The sequence below is a fragment of the Rhinoraja longicauda genome, chromosome 27 (assembly GCF_053455715.1).
Source record: "Rhinoraja longicauda isolate Sanriku21f chromosome 27, sRhiLon1.1, whole genome shotgun sequence".
Classification (NCBI taxonomy): Eukaryota; Metazoa; Chordata; class Chondrichthyes; order Rajiformes; family Arhynchobatidae; genus Rhinoraja; species Rhinoraja longicauda.
In genome coordinates, this window is record NC_135979.1 from 26,890,944 (window position 1) to 26,909,770 (window position 18,827).

At 47.7% G+C, this 18,827-nt stretch overlaps 1 protein-coding gene across 1 annotated transcript in view; it reads left to right on the top strand.

The window, feature by feature from the left end:
* Window positions 1-765: 765 nt before the first annotated feature.
* The window catches only part of epha10 (EPH receptor A10), a 510,644-nt gene continuing 492,582 nt past the window's right edge, over window positions 766-18,827 (top strand). Inside the window, exon 1 of the mRNA XM_078423327.1 lies at window positions 766-1,026. Coding sequence (XP_078279453.1) covers window positions 936-1,026 — 91 coding nt within the window. The 5' untranslated portion in view covers window positions 766-935. The remainder of the gene's footprint in view (window positions 1,027-18,827) is intronic.

The following is an 18,827-nucleotide window of genomic DNA, read 5'->3' on the forward strand; positions in this document are numbered from 1 at the left end:
AGTAATCATAGTCATCATTATTATCAATGTGTGATCCTTGGCTGGTTAACATCATCACCAAAGTCAAACCCAAGCCTGGCTGACAAATCCCCCCCCCCTCCCCACCTCTGTAGAGCCATTGGTCGGTAGTGGTGGAGATCCCGCCCGAGTGGGAGAGGCACCTCTCCCATTGATTAACACGCTGTCTATCGGGGGGGGTCCGGCGGCTGCAGTCCCGCCTTGGCTCGGCTACGACTGGGCGGTGGAGCTGCTGCTCAGAGACGGGGAGATAGAGACAGGGACAGGGAGAGCCGGGGTAGAGTCACTGAGAGAGAGAGGGGCAGGGAGAGCGCTGCCCGCCGCTGCCAGCGGACACTGCAAGTGGCTGCACTGCACTGGAGTGGAGTGGACAGGGGTGGACAGGAGTGGAGAGGGCAGGAGTGGAGAGGGCAGGGGTGGAGAGGGCAGGGGTGGAGAGGGCAGGGGTGGAGAGGGCAGGGGTGGAGAGGGCAGGGGTGGAGAGGGCAGGGGTGGAGAGGGCAGGGGTGGAGAGGAGAGGAGTGGGCAGGGGAGGAGAGGAGTTGAGTGGACAGGAGTGAAGAGGAGAGGAGAGGAGTGGACTAGAGTGGACAGGGGAGGAGAGAAGAGGACAGGGGTGGACAAGAGAGGACTGGAGTGGAGTGGACAGGGTGGAGAGGACTGGAGTGGACGGGGCAGGGCTGGAGCGTGCAGGAGAGGAGAGGGGTGGAGTGGAGTGGGCAGGGCAGGGTGGAGTGTGCAGGATGCTGGTGGTTTAAACTGAAGACACACGCGAGAATGCCGGAGTAACTCAGCGCGCCGGGCAGCCGCTCTGGAGAGAAGGAATAGGTGACTCTTCGGGTCGAGACCCTTCTTCAGCCAGGAGTGGAGCGGAGCGGGCTGGACTGGGGGCGGGCAGGAGGCGGCGGGCATTGAGAATGACTTCTGTACCGAGCGCTCGCCTGCGCTTCAGCCGCCTGGTCCTGTTCAACTTTCTGCTGCACAGTGGCCGCGGCGCCGCCAACGAAGGTGAGTGTGGCCGGGTATGGACCGGGCATGGACCGGGCATGGACCGGGCATGGGCCGGGTATGGGCCGGGCATGGGCCGGGTATGGGCCGGGCATGGGCCGGGTATTGGCCGGGTATGGGCCGGGTATGGGCCGGGCATGGACCGGGCATGGACTGGACTGGGGGCGGCGGGGCCAGCCGGAGTTCAGCGGCACAGGCAAGGCTGGCGAGCGAGGGTTGGCAGAGAGCGGGCGGGCGGTTCGATTCCCCGACAGGGCTACTCCCCCCACTATATCTCCCCCCACTATATCTCCCCTCTATATCTCCCCACCTCTACTCCCCACCTCTACTCCCCACCTCTACTCCCCACCTCTACTCCCCACCTCTACTCCCCACCTCTACTCCCCACCTCTACTCCCCACCTCTACTCCCCACCTCTACTCCCCACCTCTACTCCCCACCTCTACTCCCCCCCTACTCTTCCCCCCCTACACCTCCCCCTACACCTCCCCCCCTACACCTCCCCCCCTACACCTCCCCCCTACACCTCCCCCCTACACCTCCCCCCCTACACCTCCCCCCCTACTCCCCCTCCCCTCTACTCCCCCGCCCTCTGTCTCCCCCCCCCCCCTATCTCCCCCCCGTCTATCTCCCCCCCGTCTATCTCCCCCCCGCCACACTCTCACCTGCACGACGTGAGAGTTGGGTGTAGACGATACGCGGGGCTGTGGGACATCCCGTTCAATAGAGAGAGGGTCCACTTGTCCAGTGCCGAGTCTCTGCTCACCCTGAACGAGTGTGAATTGTGTGTGTGTGTGTGTGTGTGCGGGAGAGAGAGTGAGAATGAGAGAGTGAAAACGAGAGAGAGAGTGAAAAGGAGAGAATGAGAGTGAAAATGAGAGTGAGAGAGAAAATGAGAGAATGAGAGAGGGAGAGAGAGAGAAAATGAGAGAATGAGGGTGAAAATGAGAGAGAGAGAGAGAGAGAGAGAGTGAAAATACAATGTGAAGGAGTGAATACAGACACAAAATACTGGAGTATCTCAGCGGGACAGGCAGCATCTCTGGGGAGAGGGAATATGTGAGGTGGAGAATGAATGTAGTGTATGTGAGAGATGTGAATGAGGGAGAGAAAGATTGCGATTGCTGTGTGTGTGTTGTTTCTCTGTGTTGTTTCTCTGTGTTGTTTCTCTGTGTTGTTTCTCTGTGTGTTGTTTCTCTGTGTGTGAGATTGAACGCAGTGTTTGAGGGCCTGAATGTTGTGTGTGTGAGAGATTGTGAACACTGTGTGGGGGACTGCGTGCAGTGTGAGTGTGATGGAGAGAGACCACGCTCTTTTGCAAGTGTGTGAGAGGGGATTGTGCGTCTGTGAGCGCGGATGGAGCGCTGGGTGCGTGTGAGAGAACACTGTCTCAGTGGGTGGATATTTGTGGCAGTGTATTATGGTGTGTTGGTGAAGCGTGGGGCGACCAGTGCCCGTGTCAGTGTGGATGCTGTGTGTGTGTGTTGGAGTGTGACAGGGAGTGTGAATGGTGTGCGAGAAAGCGTGCCCGCTCGGTCTTGTGAACGACAGTGTGTGGGAGATTGGATGCTGAGGATGTGAGAGCGTGTGTCAGGGAGAGGGGTTTCTGTGTGAGAGAGACGGAGGGAGGGGGGAGGGGGGGGGGGAGGGAGAGGGGGAGGGAGAGATGTGCACTGTACGTGTGTGGGAGGATGAGGGGAGGATGAGTGGTGTGTCAGAAGGTGATGGATGGTTTGCACTGTGTGGGGAAGGGATAATAGTTTGCACAGTGTGTGTGAATGTGTGAGATGGAATGATAATGCGGATAGATGAGGAGGTGGTCACTGTGTGTGAGAGAGAGAGAACGACGTGTGTGAAAGAAAGGGAGAGTGAATGATGTGCTGTGTGGGAGAGAGAAGGGGGTGGGTGGGTCCACATTGTGTGAGAGAGAGAGAGTGCGTCCACAGTGTGCGGGTGAGAATGAATGGTTTGCACAGTGCGATTAAGGATGTCCACAGTGTGTGAGAGAGAGTGTGTCCACAGTGTGTGTGAGTGTGTGTTCACTGTGTTTGAGTGTATGTTCACAGTGTATGTGAGTGTGTCCAGTGTGTGTGAGAGCGTGTCCACAGTGTGAGTGAGAGTGTTCACTGTGTGTGATTATGTGTCCAGTGTATGTGAGAGTGTCCACAGTGTGTGTGAGTGTGTCCAGTGTGTGTGAGTGTGTGTTTACAGTGTGCGTGTGTCCAGTGAGTGACTATGTTCACAGTGTATGTGAGTGTGTCCAGTGTGTGTGAGTGTGTGTCCACAGTGTGTGTGAGTGTGTGAGTGAGTGTGTGTTCACTGTGTGTGTGTGTATGTTCACAATGTATGTGAGTGTATATCCAGTGTGTGTGAGTGTGTCCACAGTGTGCGTGTGTCCAGTGTGTGTGTGAGTGAGAGTGTGTGTACACAGCATGTGTGTGAGAGTGTGTGTACACTGCGTACGTGTGAGGGAGAGAGAAAATGTGTGCACAACGTGAGAGAAAATGTGTGCACAACGTGAGAGAGAGTGTCCATTTGCGTGTGAGAAACGTGTGTACAGCATGCAGGGTGGGAGTGAATAGTTTGTGTATGTGTGTGAGAGGGAGAGAGAGAATAGTGTGCAGAGCACGTGTGAGCTGGTGTCCATGACTTGTTTTTTAAACCTCCACGTTTTGACCATTAAATGCCGGGGTGATGGGGAACTTGATGTTGCCGGACTGACAGCCTCTTCAGTGTTTGAAAAGTGAAACTTTTTGCATTTGTGAATATAACTCCCGTTCAAGCAAAAAAACAACCTCATCCCACATTGAAGGGCGTCTCGCAATGTTCCTCAGCCACGTTGTTCATTTTATAAGATTTGCTTTTGATTGATTGCGCTGGCAAGATTCCTTTTTCTCAGTTCCCCAAAAAAGTGCCTCACTCTAGGTATTGATTTAATCGGATGCTTTTGGTGTGTGTGTGTGTAAAAATAAAAAAAACCCTGTCTGAGAAATGTACAGAAGTGTAACGGTCGGAGAGGTGATAATGGAATTACAGCCGAAACTTCGCCTGTCTGTTTCCAGTCAGAGGTTACCTTGTATCCTGTCAAAAGTAACGTGGTGTAAATAAGCTGTTAGTTGTCGTCTCTGGACAGCTTTTGTAATTACGTCGTGGCGGGTGAGAAGGGAAAGTGTTAGTCCTTCCTCTTGATCTGCAATTTGTACACCAGCTTAGAGCAATTTGGCGTTTTCACTAACAAATTTCATTTCTTTCTGCAATGCCAAGCGATGGTTCTTCGCCAAGGCAGGTGCGGTTCCAAAATAAGCTTTCATTTTCTGGAAACGGTTGCTGATTCTAATCACAATATGCTGATTGCTGTGTATGAAATCATGAGAGGAATAGATCGGGTCGATGCACAGAGTCTCTTGCCCGGAGTAGGGGATTCGAGGACCAGAGGACATAGGTTCAAGGAGAAGGGGGAAAGATTCAATAGGAATCTGAGGGGTAACGTTTTCAAACAAAGGGTGGTGGGTGTATGGAACAAGCTGCCAGAGGAGGGAGTTCAAATCTTGGAACTTATGTCCCATGTACCTTTATTGATGAGTACGATTCCGAAATATTTTGCTCGTCAAATTTACGGCATTAAGCTTTAAGCATTGAATTAAATGTCACATTAAAGTTTAGCTGCCGTCCTCAATCATGTGGCAATATAAAGTGTTAGAACATTATATAGCTGATCGATGCACAGAGTCTCTTGCCCAGAGTAGGGGAAATCGAGGACCAGAAGACATAGGTTCAAGACGAAGGGGGAAAAGATTCAATAGGAATCTGAGGGATAATGTTTTCACACAAAGGGTGGTGGGTGTATGGAACAAGCTGCCAGAGGAGGCATGGACTATCCCAACGTTTAAAAAACAGACAGGCACATGGATAGGACATGTTTGGAGGGATATGGACCAAGCACAGGCAAGTGGGACTAGTGTAGCCGGGACATGTTGCCGGTGTGGGCAAGTTGGGCCGAAGGGCCTGTTTCCACACTGTATCACTCTATGACTCCCTGATTATTATTTTTTTGCCCGGTGTGCATTTGGGAGAAGACTTTCCTTCCGCACTGATTGGAAGCTGGCTGTTATTGGGGTAATAGCAGCGCTCAATCGGAGTATCCAAACAAGGCGCAGAATGACATCCAGCCCCCGATGAACAGAGAATAAGCAGCGAAAGAGATGCAAGAACGGGGTGCCGGGGACACTCGGCAGGTCGGGCAGCATCTGTGAAGAGAGAACGAAATGTCACCCACCTGAAACTTAAACAGAATACGTTGAACATGAAGTTAAAGTTTCAGATTTTCAGCATTTGCCTTTTATTGCTTTGAGTGCTTTTAAAACATTATTGTCGTACTTCATTGCCAAATGACGTGCAAAGGGTATCTACCAGAAATGTGTAGAAAGGAACTGCAAATGTTGGTTTATACTGAAGGTAGACACAAAGTGCCGGAGAAACCCAGCTCGTCAGGCAGCATCGCTGGAGAAAAAAGAATAGGTGGCTTTTCAGGTTGAGACCCTTCTTCAGACTGAGAGTCGGGGGGAAAGGGAAATTGAGAGATAAATGGTGATGTAGAGAGATGTAGAACAAATGAGTGGAAGATATGCAAAAAATGACGCTCAAGTAAATGGTACATTGTTAGCGGTGGGCTAGGTGAAAATGAGTTAAAGACAATGAAACTCGCCAGGAATTACTTCTTGGAGATCTTGCCGTTCCAAGCATCCTCAGTGAAACCACAGTATAAATCTAGGGATAAGGGAACTGCAGGTGCTGGTTTACAAAAAAAAAGCACACAAAGTACTGGAGTAATATGGGCGCAGCGGTAGAGTTGCTGCCTTACAGCGAATGCAGCGCCGGAGACTCAGGTTCGATCCTGACTACGGGCGCCGTCTGTACGGAGTTTGTACGTTCTCCCCGTGCCCTGCGTGGGTTTTCTCCGAGATCTTCCGTTTCCTCCCACACTCCAAAGACGTACCGGTATGTAGGTTAATTGGCTGGGCAAATGTAAAAAAATTGTCCCTAGTGGGTGTAGGATAGTGTTAATGTGCGGGGATCGCTGGGCGGCGTGGACCCGGTGGGCCGAAGGGCCTGTTTCTGCGCTGTATCTCTAAATCTAAAAAATCTAAATCTGTGGATAAATGTATTCCGGTTAAAGCCGACAGAGTGTGCTTCACATTTGTTGGACTTGTGTGTGTTTCTGTTTTAAGGATCTGGACTTGGTGAGCGTAGAACGTACAGCTCAGGAATAGACCCTTTAGCCCACAATGTCTGTGCTTGGACGTTGCTTGGCCAGGTTAAACTAATCTCCTCTGTCTGCACGTGATCCTAATCCTTCCATTCCCTGCATTTCCAGGTGCCCACCACTCAGTGCAAAAAATACTTGCCCCACACATTTAATCATTGTCCCTCTCGCCTTAAAGCTGCGCCCTCTAGCCCGTGCCATTTTCACACTGGGTAAAAGGTTTTGAGATTTGTGCTGTGAAAGGTATTTGCTTTAGGTCACTTTTCTGTGCAGGTAAACACAAAAAGATTGTCCCTGCCTTGCATTAGATGTGCTGATCTCGATAGGGACTATGTATTTGTGGCAAAAAGATAAGTCCACATCTTTCCAGGTGTCACTGTTTGTTAGCGTTTAGTAGATGTGACCATTCAACGTTTATATAAGAAAATAACTGCAGATGCTGGTACAAATCGAAGGTATTTATTCACAAAATGCTGGAGTAACTCAGCAGGTCAGGCAACATCTCGGGAGAGAAAGAATGTGTGACGTTTCGGGTCGAGACCCTTCTTCAGACTGAAGAAGGGTCTCGACCCGAAACGTCACCCATTCCTTCTCTCCCGAGATGCTGCCTGACCTGCTGAATTCAACATTTATACCTGCAACTGAACGGTCTGCCTTCACAAATGACTGGAGCACAGCCACGGAGATACTGTCGATAGGCACAAGTGCTGGTGTAACTTGGTGGGTCGGTGTTTTGTAATCAATCCATTACAAAGTATTAGGTGAGCCGCAAAGCATTTATTGAAACCCATGCAGAGTGAACAATACATAATGTTGCCCTCCTGGTGTCAGCTTACAGACAGACCACCAAACTAAACGGACAAGCACGCTGTCATCAGTGACCGCAGTCCTATTCAAATCCCGGATTGGAGTACCTGGTGGAATGTGTATCATGCATAAGATATGTGGTGAAGGTTATATTGACAGAGGTAAATGTGGTTCATCTACAGTCTGGCAACGTCTCTGAAGAAAAAGGATTGGTGATGTCTCGGGTTGGGACCCTTCTTCAGACTTGTACTTTAGAGTGTGTCGTATACTTGCACTGTATGGAGTGCAGTGTACTTGCACTGTATGGAGTGTGCAGTGTACTTGCACTGTATGGAGTGCAGTATACTTGCACTGTAGAGTGTGCAGTGTACTTGTACTGGAGAGTGTGCAGTATACCTGTACTGTATGGAGTGCAGTGTACTTGCACGGTAGAGTGTGCAGTGTACTTGCACTGTAGAGAGTGTGCAGTGCACTTGTATTGTATGGAGTGTGCCGTACGTATACTTGTCCTGTAGTGTGTGGTTACCTTGTACAGTATACAGGCTCTGCCGAGATACACAGAGCAGCCACTCCAAGGCAGAGTGAATGCCCACTGGTAGTTGTGCTGCCCCCTGTCACATCACTGAAGGGTTGGGTTGGGCATCTCTGCTGCCCAGTGTAAATGAAATCTCCTGTTCATGGTTATCTTCCGGTAGGGGAGGAGCTCGTTGTCCCATCAGCTCTCTGTTACCTTTAGACCATTAAACAAAAATGTTTACTTTTTCATTTTTCGGTTTTCATTTTCAGTTTCGCCTGACAAAGCATGAGGTTGGTAAGGGTGTGTTTCACCACAAGGGTCTGACTGCATTTGCGTTGGTTGGACATTCTCCGCTATGACTGCACCTTGAACTATAAGCAGGGCATTCAGCACATGCTCATATGCGCTTCTCCATCTTGCTTTGTTAACTCTCCCTCTGTTTCACCTTCAACATACTTCAATATATCTTTACCGTAAGATGGACTTGCATTGCTAACCTAGTTCTGTTATCTCTCTTTCCCATTCAATCCCAGCACACTCAGCAATTTGGAGGCCACTTGCTGTACAAACCTGCATGTCTTTGGGATAGTGGAGGTGTGTGGGGGGTGGGGTTTGAAGTGGAGCACCAAGAGGAAGCACATGTGGTCTCGGGGAAAAGGTGCAGGCTCCACGTTGTCAGCACCCAAGGTCAGGATCGGACCAGGGTCTCTGGCATGGTGAGGCTCCATGTCTACCACCTGCACCACTGTAGTTGAGGTAAATAACAGCCTGCTTGCTCCAAACACTTTTCTGGGTAAAGACATTTCTTCTGAATATTAGATTTATTAGTGATCACCTGGTTTTATGATCTCCCTGTAATCGGAAGCATCTACATTAAACTTATCCAACCACATGTTTATTTTAAAGACCTTTTTATGAGACGGAAGAGACCAAGCCTGAAAGTAACCTTTAAGACTTGCTGTTCTCGGAGAGTGCGGGCAGATAGATCACATTACTCCTTTCTGTGGGCCATATTATTCTGTAATAATCTCTTTACTTTCAACCAGATGGTTTTAATAGACCTTAAATCTCCGCTGATTCATGCCGGTTCCTGACGGGATGATGCTGACTGATCTTTGCAACCTAGTGACTGCCTTGTCTTGCTTACAGTTTCCTTCTGAATATATGCAGCATGTATTCTGAATCATTATTCTGCAGCTTTGCATGCTCCAGACGGCATTGCATCTGCGCTGTTTATTCATGGTCACAATAATGAGTCCCTTTATCCCACAAGGCAGTGTTTGTACAAATTGTCAACTCCGCGTGCAGGTTTATATTTTCATGTGCAAATTTTGTTCTGTGTTATATTTTGAGCTGTTTGCTCATTGCATGCAATTACAAAGGCATTTTATCGGGACGCATCTCAGCTCTGTCCAAGACTGCAAGAAATTGCACAAACCAACCTCCCTTCCTTTGACTCCATCTACACTTCACACTGTCTCAGCAAGGCCACCAGCATAATCAAGGACCAGTGTCAACCTGACACTCCCTCTTCTCCCCTCTCCCATCAGGCAAGAGGTACAGAAGTGTGAAAACGCACACCTTCCAGATTCAGACAGTTTCTTCCCAGACGTTCTCGGGCAACTGAACCATCCTATCGCCAACTAGAGACCAGTCCCGACCAGTCTTTAATCGGACTTTATCTTGCACTAAACATTATTCCCTTTATCCTTTGGGAAAATAACTGCAGATGCTGGTACAAATCGAAGGTATCACAAAATGCTGGAGTAACTCAGCGGGTCAGGCAGCATCTCAGGAGCTGTCTGACCCACTGAGTTACTCCAGCATTTTGTGATACCTTCCCTTTATCCTGTATCTGTATACTGTGAATGGCTCGATTGTAATCATGCATAGTCTTTTTGCTGACTGATTACCTTGCACAAAAGCTTCTCACTGTACCTCAGTACATGTGAGGATAAACTAAACAAATAAATAGTATGTAGCCTGATGGTATATTGCAATTATGCCATCACCAGTTAAGTCTGAGCTGGATATTTTCTGAATTCCCATTTTCTGACATTTCCATTTTTTAAAAGGTGTCTGTATTCATTTGTGAATCTAAATTTTACTTGGTGTCTTGAATGGCTGGGCAGTTACTATTCCTCTCTGAGCCAAAGGATCGGGGTTTCAAGTCCTACTGCAGAAAGCTGGACATTAAATCTAATCTGAAGTCATGTGAAGAGTCATTTATTGGGTAAACTTTAAACAGAGCCCTCGGCTGGAATATAAATTATGCCATCGCAATATTCATCAGAATATCCTGAAATTGTTTAGTCATACAACGCAGAAACAGGCACGTTGGTCCAACTCGTCTACACTGACCAAAATGCCCCATCATAGCTAGTCCCCGCCTTAGGCCCACATCCTTTGAAACCTTTCCTATTTGTGTACCTGACCACCACATCACTGAGGATGTGTCCCAGTGCATCCAGAAGATGTATCTTGCACATCCAGGAGTCCTTTAGCGACTTTTATAGTAACTGGCTCAGCTACTACTTTTTGCAGCTCATTCCACACACCCATCATCCTCTGAGTGGAAAAAGTTGCCTCTAAAGTTCCTATTAAATCTATACCATCTCACCTTGAACCAATGCCCTTTGGGTCTTGATTCCCCTACTCTGGGTAAAAGACTCTGTGCATTCACTCTTTACCTCCGCTTAACCATTAGATTGAACATACTGACCTTTCCGTCCTGGGCTTCCTCCACTGTCAGAGTGAAGCCATATGCAAACTGGAGGAACAGCACCTCACATTTCACTTGGGCAGCCCACAACCCAGCGGTATGAATATTGACTTCTATTTCAGGTATCACTTGCATTCCCTCTCTCCCTGTCCCCCCCACACGAGTCATCCTGATCTTTTCACTATTCGTGTCCCTTCGTTACCACCTCTTCCACGGCCAACAATGGACCATTGTGGGCTCCACCTTTCCTTGGTCATCGGAGCTCATCTGATTTGGTGTTTACCAAATAACCAAAGGTTGGCTACTTGTGGAAGTAACGATGTGAATGCAAGAAAGATCATATTGGGCGTAAAGTTCCTGCAATCGTGTGTCCTGTCAGGATCGATAAGCAGTCTTGCACGATGGTCAAGGAATGGTGTACTGCTGTTAGATTTCATCCAATAGGATCAACATGTGGTTTGAGTCTTTGTCTACAAGAGGAAGCATCGATGAGAAGTAAGAATCGTATGATTTTTGCACCGCTCCATAACATGTAGATGCTCTCTGAATATGTGTGATTTTTGGTTTGTGCTATAATGCAAAGGAAACACACGCTTCAGAAGTTGAACGGGTGGAGTTACAATGGAAAGGTGCAAAAGTGCAGCCAGCCAACTAACGTGGAAGGAGAGAGAAACCTTTTTATCTTGGGAGAGGCAGAAACATTTTTGTAGCCTGGATTTCATGACCAGCAGCAAACAAATGATGCTTGCTCTTTTCTAGCCTTCGTCCACAAATGCACTGTGGAATTTTTAACTTCGTTTTGCAGACTCTCTGATGCTCATCTGTCCTCCTCAACATCGGACAAGAACAAGGAATACAGTGACTCTTCAACCAAACGGAGTGAACAATCCTTTTCCTTAATGTAGATTGCAGGAAGTATAAATCATTAAATCTAACTCTATACTCCATCGTTGACTAAAGAGAGTGAAACAGGTTGGATTCAAAGCAAAGAGACAGGCAGTTGGTTGGAAAATCTGTGACTCTTAAATCTTTAGTAATCTAAAGATATCGGGCTCATTTAAAACGTAAGGTCCCTGTGCTGTAGAGGTGGGTGGTGTTTTGTAGCATGCAGTTGTAAGTTTCATCCAGTGCAAGTGGATGAGCAGAAACTTTCTCTGCTGGTTAACTAATCCAATTTCATGCCCTTCCCATGTTTGCATGTGGAGTCTGTGTGTACAATTTATGGAAGAGCAAGGCAAACAAACATCCTGATTTCCATGCTCAGTGGTGCCTGTTCACTCTCCAGTGGGTGCTGCTTGATTTATTCTTCTGTGACAGCAAGGGCCACTTGTCTCGCCGTTATTCCAGTCTCCTGATTCCGGACGGGCACTGCTGCCGGATGCCCTTTCGCCTGAACCATCAGGCAGACACTGTGCCAGTGGGTACATAATTGCCCTCCTGCCCTCTGTCGGTGCCAGTTTGCTGTCAGCTGCTCTGTGATGTGTGTGAGTGGAGTGGCAGCTGGCTTTCATTCAACCTCAGTGGCTCGGGCTGAGCAGGATGACAAAGCACGGAAATCTCTATCTCACCCGGCCCTGCGGTCTGTCCTGTCATCACACCGCCCGCCCGGAGACATATAATTGCACATTCAAGCCTCCGATTATAGAATCGTAGTGTGATACAGTGTGGAAACAGGCCCTTCAGCCCAACTTGCCCACACCTGCCAACATGTCCCAGCTACGCTAGCCCCACCTGCCTGCGCTTGATCCACATCCCCCCAAATCTGTCCTATCCATGTACCTGTCCAACTGTTTCTTAAGCGTTAGGATAGTCCCAGCCTCAACTACCTTATCTGGCAGCTTGTTCCATACACCCACCACCCTTTGTGTGAATAAGTTACCCCTCAGATTCCCATTAATTTTTTTCCCTTCACCTTGAACCCATGTCCTCTGGTCCTCGATTTCCCTTTCTCTGGGCAAGAGACTGTGCATCGATCAGTTATTTAAAGTTCTAACACTTTATTTTGTCACATGGTGGAGGACGGCAGCTAAACTTTAACGTGACATTTAATTCAATGCTTAAAGCTTAATGCTATAAATTTGCCGAGCAAAATATTTAGGAATCGTACTCATCAATAAGGTGCAAAGGATATAACTTAAGTCCCAATATTTGAAATTATCTGTGTTTTGCTAATGATAACTTTGCGCAAAAATATCACTTTGTTAAAGGGGTAATGCTGAAGATTATGTAAAAATAAAATTGAAATGTTAATTTGGATTGGCCCGTGATGTAAAATAAAATACATCAAGGCGTGAATCTATGTAACGTACAAGTAACGTACTAAAATACTTATCTTGCACCACGGGTTTGTCAGATGGCAATCAATCCCCAGGGATGTCAGTTTTCAATTTAATCTGAAGAAGGGACCAGACCTGAAATGTTGCCTATCTGATGGTAGACACGAAATGCTGGAGTAACTCAGCAGGTCAGGCAGCATCTCTGGAGAGAGGGAGTGGGTGACGTTTCGAGTCGAGACCCTTCTGTTGTCTATCCATCTTCTGATGGATGGTGCTGCCTGACTCACTGAGTTTCTCCAGCATTTTGTGTCTTTTTTTTAACCAATTTAAAATAAATGTGGGCAAAACGTTATGAAATGAAGGCACTGGCTTGTTTCATTGTTGTATTAGAACATAGAAAATAGTGCAGGAGGAGGTCATTCGGCCCTTCGAGCCAGCACTGCCATTCATTGTGACCACGGCTGATCGTCCACAATCAGTAACCTGTGCCTGCCTTCTCCCCATATCCCTTGACTCCACTAGCCCCTAGAGTATCTAACTCTCTCTTAAATCCACCCAGTGCTTTGGCCTCCACTGCCCTCTGTGGTAGAGAATTCCACAAATTCACAACTCTCTGGGTGAAGAAATTCCTTCTCACCTCAGTTTTAAATGGCCTCCCCTTTATTCTAAGACTGTGGCCCCTGGTTGTGGACTCCCCCAGCATTGGGAACATGGCGAAGGTCACATTGGGGATTTGACAGGAGTTGAGAGTCTCACCCCGGCCACTCCCTCTGTTGTGAGTCTCACCCGGCCACTCCCTCCCCTCCCCTCTCCCATCAGGCAAGAGGTACAGAAGTGAGAAAACACACACCTCCAGATTCAGGGACAGCTTCATCCCAGTTGTTTTCAGGCAACTGAACCCATCCTATCAACAACTAGAGAGCGGGTCCTATCTTGTTATCTACCTCATTGGAGACCCTCGGACTATCTGTAATCGGACTTCACTAGACTTTATCTTGCACTAAAGGATGTATCTTTAGAAAGGAGATGGGGAGGAATTTATTTTGCCAGAAGGTGGTGAATCTGTGGAGTTCATTGGCGCATATCGCTATGGAGGCCGTCCATGGATATTTCTAAGGTGGAGATTGACCGTTTCTTGATTATTAAGTGTGCCGTGAGTTGTGGGGAGAAGGCAGGAGAATGGGGTTGAGAAGGAAAGATAGATCAGCCATGATTGAATGGTGGAGTAGACTTGATGGATTGAATGGCCTAAATCTCCTCCTATAACTTATGGACTTTATCTTTGCACTGTAGATAGCTTGATTGTATTCATGTATAGACTTATTCTGACAACAAAAAAAAACTTTTCACTGTACCTCTGTACACGTGACAATAATAAACTTAACTAAACCACCCTTCTGACATTGTAGTAGTGCTTCAAGGAATGTTGCAACAAAATTGGTCCATATACCATGGCATTTGCCATTTTGCTTTGAGGGAGGAAGAGGTGAAATAGTTAAGCGGAATCTCCTTAATCAAGTCCCGGACCTGAGCCAAATTAATTTTGAATCATCAGCAAGCCCTGGGCTTGGATTAAGAATCTGTATCATCAAGCCTGTGTCTGGTTGGCCTTTAGACACAAGCTGCCTTCAAGTGCATTTCCTTGGTTAAAGTCCCTGCTCTTCACCACACTGTTCAAGTGTAGAAGGGCAGCGCGGGTGCAGGGAAGTGGCAAAGTAAGTTCATAAGTGACAGAATCAGAATTAGGCTGTTCGGCCCATCGAGTCAACTCTGCCATTCAATCATGGCTGATCTATCTTTCCCTCCTAACCCCATTCTCCTCCCTTCTCCCCATAACCCCTGACACCCATGCTAATCAATAATCTGTCCATCTCTGCCTTAAAGATATCAATTGTCTTGGCCTCCACAGCCCCCTCTGTGGCAATGAATTCCACAGATTCACCACCGTCAGTTTGTTTTAGCACCGTGCACCCTCCTCATTTGGCCTGGGAAAGCAAAACGTGGTGTAGTTGTGCCTCGAGAGGGAGTGAGGCTGAGGATTGCTCCTGGCGCTGGATTAGAATCTGGTGGTCGGTCTTGCTGCAGGTTAATGAACACTGCAACAGGCTCGAGGGGCCGAACTGCCTGCTACTGTGGTTGTGTTAAATTGCAGCAATGATGGTACTTTCCAAGAATGTAGTATTTAATCATCTAATGAACTGAGCATGGAACTGAGATTCTTTCTAGTTGCAGTTTTACAGGCAAATTAACGCAACATATCAAACATACAATAATCATAATGCAATAAATCAGTTCTCGTAGATAACCAAACCACAAAAGTGCAAACTCAAGCACGCAGTGCAACCTATTTAAGAAGTTTGTAATAATTTGGTGCTTGATTAACGTTGTGTGGTTCTAGAGCCTCATCGTTGATAGGAAGAAGCTGTTCTTAACAGAAGAGGTATCAAGGCCGGAGTAACTCAGCGGGCAGGCAGCATCTCTGGATAGAAGGAATTGGTGACGTTTCAAGTCAAGACCCTTCTTCAGAGTGAGAATCAGGGGAGAGGCAGGCACAGAGATAAGGAAGGGTAAGGTGTGAAAACGAGACACCAAAAGAGATGTAGCTCAAGGAAAATGTAGAATAGATCATTGTTAGCTTGGAGAAGGTGAGAACGAAGCAAACGGGTAAAATGTCATTGGGGAGAGTCAGACATTTTTTACATGTTTGCTTTGTTCTCACCTTCTCCAAGCTAACAACGATATATTCTACATTTCCCTTGAAAGTCAGACTGGTCGGAGAACTGGGAATGGGGAGGGATGGAGAGAGAGGGAAAGCAAGGGTTACTTGAAGTTAGAGAAGTCGATATTCATACCACTGGGGTGCCAGCTGCACAAGCAAAATATGAGGTGCTTTTCCTCCAACTTGCACTGGGCCTCACTCTGACAGTGGAGGTTAGTTTAACTTGGCATGATGTCTAGCATGGACATTGTGGGCCGAAAGGCCTGTCCCTCTGCTGCCCTGTTGTGTGTTCTAAGTAGAATCCACACTGGGTAGTGATTTTACAAAAGTCAGATTAAATGATGCTGGAGCAAGTAAAAGGTTGTAAGGAATTGTTGACTCCTGTTAAGAATCTCTGGCTGCAAGGCTCAGTGTAATGTGTGTTGCCACATTACACTAGAGATGTAGGATGAGACTTCACAAATGTCACAGGGCGGTTCCAATGGGGGGCCCTGTCACCGCGAGAAGGTTCTCATTGGAGTTGTGGAGAATGTCAACAAGAGAATCATCGCCTGGGGTGATGTGACCTACAAGCGATTACTGCGATAAGTCAAGATTTCTTTCTCATCTCGTATCTTCCCATGCAATCTGATGCAGTAGAAATTATTGTCACTTTGTGCTTCTGGTTCTGCCATTCTTCCTTGTACTTCTCCATTGTTTAAGTCTCTCTTAGATAGACACAAAATGCTGGAGTAGCTCAACGGGTCAAGCAGCATCTCTGGAGAAAAGGAATGGGTGACGTTTCTTGTCGAGACCCTTCATCAGACCATTTTGTTCCCAACATTTTGTGTCCATCTTCGTTGTAAACCAGCATCTGCAGTTCCTTCTCATACTTTAAGCCTCTCTTGCTGCTCGGCTGAGGCAGTTGTGCGGATCAAATCTCATCCCACGTCTCTGCAGGGTAATGTGGCAACTCGTGTTCACTCGGCCTTCCTGCCTTGCAGCCAAAGATCCTTAACTGCAGTCAATCCCTCAACAACCTTTTACTTCTGTATCGTTCAACGTTACTTCTGCCAAATCTCTCCCCATGCCCTCCATTGTCACACTCCCCTGACCTTCCTCTCACCACATTCCCCGTTCTCCATCGCTGCTCCTTTCTGATGTTGATTATCTTTCTAACCACTTTCTCATTTCTATTACAAATCCCAAATGCCTCCTGCCTAAACCCTCCATTTAAGTCTTTACCTCAGCCCTTCTCCTTGCTCATCTCATTTCTAATACCGAATATCCACCTTCCCTGTTGATTTCCTGCTCGGCTGTGTACTTGCTATACGCTGCACAGTGGTGCAGTGGTAGAGTTGCTGCCTCGCAGCGCCGGAGACCCGGGTTCACTTCTGACTACAGGCGCTGTCTACAGAATTTGCATGTTCTCTCTGGGAGCTCCGGCTTCTTTCCACACTCCAAAGACGTGCAGATTTGTCGGCTGATTGCCTTCATTAAATAGTCCCTAATTTGTAGGGTCCAGGTGAACGTTGTTCGGCGTGGGACGTAGGACTTGCTTCCACACTGTATCTCCAAACTGAAACTAAAACAGGCTCAAAGGCAACTTGCTTACCTGTTTCCTTTGCTCATTCCATACACCCTCCGCACTTATCCGTTCCCCTCATGATTTCATACATGTACAGGAAGTTAGGCAGGCTAGGAATTTATTCCTTGGAGTGCAGGAGTAATCTTATCGACCTGTAGTTTAGTTTACCTTATCGTCACGTTTACCAGGGACCAGTGAAAAGCTTTTGTTGCATGCTAAACAGTCAGCCGAAAGGCCATACATGATGGTTCGATTGTAATCATGTATTGTCTTTCCACTATGGTTAGCTCACAACGAAAGCTTTTGACTCTATCTCAGTACACATGACAATAAACTAAATGTCTATAAGATCACAACTGTGCACCAAGGAATAAATTCCTAACCTGTCCATACATTGGTGAGATGAACGCAGACTCTGTGCTCAGTCCACCGAGGCATGCAGGATCTCCCGGTTGCTAACCATTTTAACTAAAGATACTAGAGGAGCAAGATGAACCACTCCGTCGAAATAGCCTACACTGAAGTGTTGTACACAAAGGAGTGTAACGTACGCCATTTTAGTCGGCAAAACCCGCCGTTCGCTCTGCCTCTTAAAGTGTTTTGGGGGAACAGTATGTGTGATGACACCATAAAAATGCAGAATATATCTCATCTATCAATTCACAGATTTTTGTTATTTTTCTTTTTAAATGTTTCTGTAAGTTTCTGCCCACTAAAATGGCACCATGACATACTACGGTTTTTAGGGTCGAGTGGTCTATCTTGCTCTGCTCTGTTATCTTTGGTTTTAACTCCCCTTCCCATTCTGGCCTTTCAGTCCTGCGCCTATGTCATTGTTAGAATGAGGTCACAGCACCTCATATTTCATTTGGATAGCTTATAACACAGTGGTATGAACGTTGAATGTTCTAATTTTGGGCAACTTCTACGTACACCCGCTCCCCTCCCTTCTTAAGAGTCGGTTAATCAGTTCCACTATTCGCAATGATGTACCCCTCTTGGGATGGCACTGCGCCCAGCCAAATATCTGCCTATCATGGAACCTCCTTGTCCGAGGTCATCTGTTGCCGGCCCTGGTTGGTCCTGATTCCAGTTCCCCCCTTCCCCTCCACAGTCGCTGTAGAATGGGTCCTGACCCGAACATCACCCATCATTTTTCTCCAGAGATGCTGCCTGACTCGCTGAGTTACTTTGGTATAAACCAGCATCTGCAATTCCTTTTTGATGTTAATGACTGTGTTGATGCAGGTCCCTGACTTTTCTGCCCATTGGACCAACCGAGCTCAATATTAATGCAAAGATCAGCACTTCATCCTCCGACTATGTTTTCATGCAGTGAACCATGTTTACATATTCTGTTGTGCTGCTGCAAGTAAGAATTCCTTTGTTCCGTCTGGCCCATCTATATACTCAAACTCTCGTTTGTTTGTTTGTTCCTGGACTACAGCCAAAACGGTACACGATAGCACGACAATTTTAGGCCCAGCTTACTCACCGTCGTCCCTTTGGTGCTAATGGAAGATGTTTCATTGAAATCGGTGTTATATTTTTTAAGTTATTCATATTTTAAATTTTAAATCTATCTCCTGGGGTGGGGGAGGAGGGAGGATAAAGGGGGTTGAGGGGGATGGAGTGGGGGGGGAGGGTGGTGGAAGGGGGGGGTGGGGGTGGAGGGGGTGGGGGTAGAGGGGAGAGGGGAGGTGGGGGAGAGTGGAGGGTGGGGGGGTGAAGGGAGGGGGTGGATGAGGGGAGGGGGTGGGGGGAGTGTGGGGGGGTGAGGGGAGGGTGTGGGGGGAGAGTGTGGGGGGAGAGTGGAGCGGAAGATGGGGGGGGGCGAGGAGAGGGTGGGGGGTGAAGGGAGGGGGGGTGAGGGGGAGTGAAGAGAGGGGGAGTGAGGCGAGGGAGTGGGGGAGAAGAGGGTGCTGCACCA